The sequence below is a fragment of the Colius striatus genome, chromosome 1, assembly GCF_028858725.1.
Source record: "Colius striatus isolate bColStr4 chromosome 1, bColStr4.1.hap1, whole genome shotgun sequence".
Lineage (NCBI taxonomy): Eukaryota > Metazoa > Chordata > Aves > Coliiformes > Coliidae > Colius > Colius striatus.
The window spans coordinates 78,551,847-78,558,636 of record NC_084759.1 but is presented as its reverse complement, the minus strand read 5'-3'; the positions used below and the strand labels follow the sequence as shown (position 1 = coordinate 78,558,636).

At 41.6% G+C, this 6,790-nt stretch overlaps 1 protein-coding gene across 3 annotated transcripts in view; it reads right to left on the bottom strand.

The window, feature by feature from the left end:
* Positions 1-409: 409 nt before the first annotated feature.
* Positions 410-6,790, bottom strand: part of REPS2 (RALBP1 associated Eps domain containing 2) — a 101,849-nt gene continuing 95,468 nt past the window's right edge. For all 3 annotated transcript variants that reach the window (XM_061999229.1, XM_061999210.1, XM_061999219.1), the window contains one exon: positions 410-5,098. In XM_061999229.1, coding sequence (XP_061855213.1) covers positions 5,030-5,098 — 69 coding nt within the window. In that variant the 3' untranslated portion in view covers positions 410-5,029. The remainder of the gene's footprint in view (positions 5,099-6,790) is intronic.

The window sequence follows — 6,790 nt, the reverse complement described above, 5'->3', positions numbered from 1 at the left end:
GAGAACGGCTCAAGTCTTCTTGCTGCCCCTGCCTTGGTACTTTCTGACCAAGGGTCTACTGGAGGCCTGGAAGGGCTTCTCCTTCATGTTGGTGCTGTCCAGGTTAGAAAACAGTGTGCCTCTTTGGGCTTAATCATGGAGAGAGGTCTAAATTCTGACAAAGTGAGGCCTGACAAAGTAAAGATGAAATTTTGACTTAACTGAAGCCTGAGAAAATATGATTTCACTTTAACAAGTCTCTCTCTGTCTCTCTCTCCCGCACACACAATCCCAACATAAGTGATTTCATCTTTCACAGTTGAAGGTCAGCCATTTCAATGCTGTATTTTTTCCAGAGCTAGACACAGTTTCTGCTCTTCTGGCAGATCTGCACAATTGACATCCTAAATAAACCACAAAAGCAAGGCAATTTGAACTTATTGGACTCTTTTATTTTAATGTAGCACCCAGCTCCATATCACATACATATTCCAAAATTAGATGGGCATAGTATAGAACACTATACATTTTGCAGCTTACCACGTGGACGGTCTGCAGCTGTGAAAACAAATTGCTTAAATCTGGCTATCTACTTTATAAGTTAAAATTCAAATATTTAATAGCCTGGGGGTATTTTTTTTAGATTAACAACGATAATGCTTGCAATACAATTTTTTTTATATCAAAAAATCAGTAACAGAGTAAAACATAATGCATATGTTCATAGCACGTTATCCTGAAGACAAATGAGAAATAGCTTCAAAATACATCATCTCTTCTCAAAGGTACTAGATCACTTAAGACTTTTTTTTTTCCCCTGAAAATATACTTTTACTCTTTAGTCAACAAAATATGTGGCCTCATGAAGACCTCTCTTCTTTCTTTTGTAACCCTGTGTATTTTCTTGTCAAGGACCATATGAGCTGAAGGCCAGAGGGATGATAGTGCTGGAAAAGAAGACACCCCTCACTCCCCAACTAGCAGCTTTTACAGGCTCTTTTTCTCCTGATCTGGAAGCTCAGCTGGGAGGAAAGCAGTTTATAGACCACCAAAAGGCAATTTCCATATCATGTCCGTCCTAAATGCATCTTGTGAAGGATTCCAAGTCCTAACCATCCTTTTAGGGTTCTGCAAGTTGTCACCACCCCACAGTGGTTAGCCCTGCAAGGGACTGCCTGGGTGGCAGCCAAACAAGTTCCTCTCCACAATGTGAATACAGAATTTCCAACAGAAGAAAAAAAGCCCTGCCATACACTTAAGAACAGTTTGGAAATAATCTTTTGAGATAAAAAAAACTATATTCACCAACTTCAGCAACAGGGCTGAATCCACTAATCATCAACATCCTTGCTACATCACCAATACTCTCTGGAAGCGAGAACTGAGAGCTATCTGGAAAGAGGTGGCAATGTTTCACTGCACCCTAGTGTAAAATTAATAACTAGGAGAAGGACATTGATCATTAAGGATTAATGTATGTTCAAAGAAAGCTTGTTTAAAGGAATGCCTCTGAAATGGAAGCTGTTTGCCTTGCTTAATTACCAGGTCATTATTTAAAGACCCAAATAGAAATAGCTTGATGTACAAAGGCAACCAGTCACTACCTTTAGCTGAGTACTTTTCTCATTTCATCACTGAATTGCCATGTACTGAAACAAGTATTTTGTAGAAAAGCATCAGGCAATATGGACATCAACAGATCCATAAAGCAAACACACTCTGAGGAAGATCCTTATCTATTCTGCCTAGTCTTGTCCTGCAGATAAAAATATTTAATGACCCAAACCAGAAGAGCTGCAGGAAATTGAAGACTTAGAATGGGGCATCAGGCTCATGGTCAGCCCGTCCTCTCAAATGCAAGGAAGCTGTGTTTCAGCTCCTGTTCCCAGTTATCTTCTCTTGCTGGGTGTGTTCTGCTCTGCTGAAAGTACCTACAGAAACCACAAACCGAGGAGGCTGAGACCTCACCCATGGGAAGCTACCCTTGCTCCTTGGTCCATCTGGAAGCTGGGAAAGGCAGATCCTAGTTGCTCTTCTGGGTCAGGTGCATCAGTGGCTTAAAGTTGATCACTTTCTTATACCTCAAGAAAGTGCCCTGAACATTGAGCTAACTGCCCGCAAGGTCTCCCTTTCTGATCAGATGGTCTGTCTTGAGCCTAGGAGCACCTTCCATCCAAAGTTTCATAAAGTAAAGGTTTCTGCAAGAAACAATGATTTTGCTGTACCCAGATTTTTCCAAAGGAAAAATGTTTTTTTGAGAAAATCTGTGATAATGGATTTAGACATGAATTTTGACCATCCAGGTTCTGTTAACAGTAACCATGAATGTGGCTGCATGGAGCAACTGCCATAAGCACTATGTCTGTAGCTTCACAATGCCTTCTCCTCTCCCTTTCAAAATGCTCGCAGCCTCACAAATCCAGACACACTTTTTTTCATTTTGCACAGGCTATAATGAATGCCTAAATACTGAGACATACAGAAGAATAACTTCCTGCATTGTATGTATAACATACCAACATTTCTCCTCGGATATTTCACTTTCCTCTCTACATGAAGTAGTGTATCATCATCATAGCTGACATTTCACCAAACAGAACAGAAACCAACTCATACTCTAGGCCTTGAAGCTAAGTGGGGCATTTGATTGCAACCCTAAAAACACAGGAATGGTTAAATTTTTAATTTATTAAAGTCCTGTGGTAGAGTAACAACTGAGTAAATATTTCATTGTTGGCTAACCAAGTATGCTCATTTCCATTGAATAGGAAAAAAAACCCCATTATGTTAGGAGAGAGACATTTGAAGAAAATATATAAAGCAGACTTTTCCACTCTTCCTTTGAGCAGCATCTGTTCCATAAATAATCCAAGTGAAATAAATGAGGGATTATTCTAGAGGAATCTCCTATCAAACATGAAAAAGATCTCCACTGCTGTAATACTGCATTGTGCACATTAATTTGTAATCACTGAAAAGCTTTCCTTAAAAAAATCACCCACAAAATAAAAAGACAAACATGCCATACTAGTATTTCCTATCAGATAGTAGGGGTTTATTAACTGAATAACAATGTAAGAACTAAAAAGCAACGAGTGAGCATTTCATTAAAATCTCAGGAACGACTTTATGAACATCTGAAATAAATGACAGTAACTTCTTAACAGTACCACTACTAGCAAGAGGGCAGCAATTGTTTTGCAGCTTCTCAGAAAGGTCTGCAGTTCTTTTGTTGTGTTACTGGCTAGGAATGACTGTTTGAGCCCAAGCTATGCAACTGTCACACAAAAGAAGTCCCAAATGCAGACAAACAGCTGTTCCTTGTGTCCCACAGCCATATCCTTTTCAGAAAAAGTAGACTGTTTCCTTACCAATTTAAACATTCACGTTGATGTCAGTCTTATTGCTCAGCACATCTTTGGCTGCTCTGGTGTCCTATGATATCCCACTGAAGCCATTCCAATACACTCTGGATGATGACAGCTACTCAGCTGCTTCAACTCTGCTCCTCCTTCCCCTCAGCCTCAGGGCCATCCTTTAGCTATAGGAAGAAAGTGTCACACCAACAATGGTAATAAACTGTTGCACCGTTTCTGTGAGGCAAACATGGACACTTAAATTAGGTCGGTGAACAACAGGAGAGACATGGACAGAATCGTATTTAAGATGGCAAACAAGTAGGTGACATTCACTTGCAGTGAAGCACAAATCATATCCATGAAGGGAGCAGGGCTGACATCATTATGTCTGAAGTCACCCGGTCTAAGAGTATTGGCCCAAGAAATAAAGCATTAGTTACTCAGCTACCACTGTGAGAACTGAGACCACAGCCAATGACCACCACATGCATGGAAAAATCCCCATGGAACTCAGTTGGCTCTGGATCAGACCTAGGATAAAGATTTATCTTCAGTTCTTCACTTTGAAAATACATGGGCATTTGCAGCTTCATCCTACCAGTAGTATCTCCAGCAAGGTGCTGGAGGAACCTTAACAAAAGCCCACAGTAGAAGGCAATTACTTCCATCACACATTTTATAACCTCATATTAGCACTTTTGCTATCTTTCCTCTTTTGGAAATACAGTTCCCATCCATATCCTTAAAACAAATCAGCAGCTGTTAAGACAACAAAGCAGACTAATACAAACGTACACAGAACAGCTTTTATAAAAATGTCTCAAACCCATTTTTAATCTCTTGTTAGAAATACACTGTGGGTTAAGAAAAAAGAAAAAGAAAGAAGGGAAGCATGATAAACCAGTGACTTCGAATATGCTAAAAGTATGCAGAGACACTGGCATTTGCAAGCAAGTGATCAAACATTGGTGACAGGAACTGGTTAAAGCTCCAAAAGCAGGTTTTTCTTTTGCAATTTCCAAAATAATTAATTTTTTTTTTTTTACTGTTCTCTCTTATGATTTGAACTGATAAAATACAAGTTCTCTAACCTTAAAATACATCCATGGTTGTGTAATAAACGGTACTAAGAAAATAATTATCTGACATACGATTGCGGATAGAGACTCTGTACGTCTAGTTTTATTCCTGTGGTACATTAAACTCACAGGTACTCTACCATGATACAGTCCTACAGGAATCAGTAACATCCAGAAGCCCATCTCAGAGGATGAGTTTTAATTTTAAGCAAGAACTCAGGAATGCTCTACCTCCCAATGATCAGGGCAGGAGGTGCTGCCAGAATGCATATGAATTGGGAATTCTTTACATAAATAAAATACTCTTGTGTTATTCATTTCAGTGATAAACTGCCATTACACATCAGGCTGGGAAGAGGGAGGAAAGAAGGCAAAGCGTCCCCCCACTCAGAAATATCTGGCAGTCAGGTGTTGTTTTCTGCACTTCTTTCACCTGCAAAAGCAAACGTACATAGCAGGGTGAAGGGAAACCTGAGGAGCTGATACTGCCCACCGCCACCACCTTGGCAGGCAGAACCTTGCTTTGCTGAGCTACTCTGCGCCGTGCTCCTCTCCTTGCAAGGCTGGCGGGACACCCGCTCTGCTCTCGCAGCTGCCCGGCGCTGCAGGAGGTCACAAGACGGTGACGGGACGTAGCTGCTCCAGCTGCGTTTCCAAGGCAATTCGTTCCTTGTGAACCTCCTGCAGGAGGGAGAGATTGAGCTGTAATTTTGGGGATGCCTGCATGCACCAGCCCGCTCTGGTGAAGAGCAGCCAAGTAAAACCACTGAGCATTGGCTGGAAGGTCAGGGCTCCGCTGTTTAAGTAACTCTTTGTGGTCTCAAAAGACCAGACCAACAGCAAATGACCTGCACAGCCAACGACTGCATTCACCTTACAGTGTGGCAAAATGGGTGGTTCAGTCACTTGCTCAGGGGATCAACGGTCATCTGCTGAGTCAGTGGAATGGTTTGGGATGCAGCAAAGCTGGCCACGATTGGCCAGTTTTACCAAAGAAAACCAGATTATTTTGAAATAAAGTTTCCCTCAAAACTGCTTTTTGAGAATTTTTGGTTCCCACAACTGACTTCTTTTCTTTTGGAAATGAGCAAGCCTTAGCCTAAGAAGGAACAGGCTTTGCAACCTTTGTAATCCTTACAAGTACTTAAAGGGTGGATGTCAGGATGATGGGATGACAGTTTTTCCTGTTGTCTTCAGTGACAGGACAAGGGGTAATGGGATGAAGCTGGAACACAAAAAAGTTACACTTAAACACAAGGAAAAACTTTTCTGTGAGGGTGAGGGAGCCCTGGCACAGGCTGCCCAGGGAGGTTGTGAAGTCTCCTTCTCTGCATGTTTTCAAATCTGCCTGGACACATTCCTGTGTGACGTGATTGAGGTGAACCCACTGTACCAGTGGGGCTGGACTAGATGATTTCTAGAGGTCCGTTCCAACCCCTACCATTCTGGGATTCTGCAATTCTTTGGCAGCTACAGCAGGAAGATCATCAGAATTGACTGGAAATTAATAGTGAACGCTTTCAAGATCCACGATTTTGGGAAAGTCTCTGGCTGGTCTCTAGGCTACCTCTGTGTTGAGGGGGCACCCAGCTCTTGCTGACCTCCCATCAAAGGACACTCTGGCCAGTGTGAGAGCTGAACTGACCTATGACTTCTCCAGGCTTTGGCAGTCTATTTAGGCAGGCTCAGAGTGCTCCTCCTGCCTCAGTGCAAGCTGTGCCTGAGGGGGACCCGGCAAGTCTTCTAGTCTCCATAAAAACAGCAAAGCCCTGCTCCATCAGAAAGCTTCGAGGCAGCACTACAACTTGAAGGACAAGTTCAGTTTTCTGATCTTGTGTAAACTTAAGCAAATCTCTGTCTTTCCATGCTTCTTTCTCCTGCTGTAAAATACAGGTAATGGCATTGGCCTGCTTCACAAAGGTCAGGGAGTTTAAGCACACTAAAGACAGGGCATGGAAGCAAATAATACCTGAGTCAAGCAATTATGGCAATGTGGTGTCATTAAAAGCTTTCCTGCCTATGCTTATTTCAATTGCTGTCCTATATTCTGCTATGATTTTAGTACAAAGCATCAACCCTGCATCTCTCTCAGGAGATCCTTGAAAAGCAGTCACGATATTATGATAAGTCAAATATGCAATCAAAATTTCACCCTGCCCAAAGAAAAAGTGCAACTGGGGGGTTCACTTCCCTTTCCAGACAAGCACGTGCATAATATGTAAGGAAGAAAAAGCTGTAGTAAATTAAAAGCTAAAGCCTGTACTATTTTTGGTCTAAGGCAATAGAAAAATGAGAACTGATATTTATAAGAAAACAGTCCCTTGAGAACATGTTAAAAGACATGTCAGTAGACACTAAAAATCAGTGTTAGAT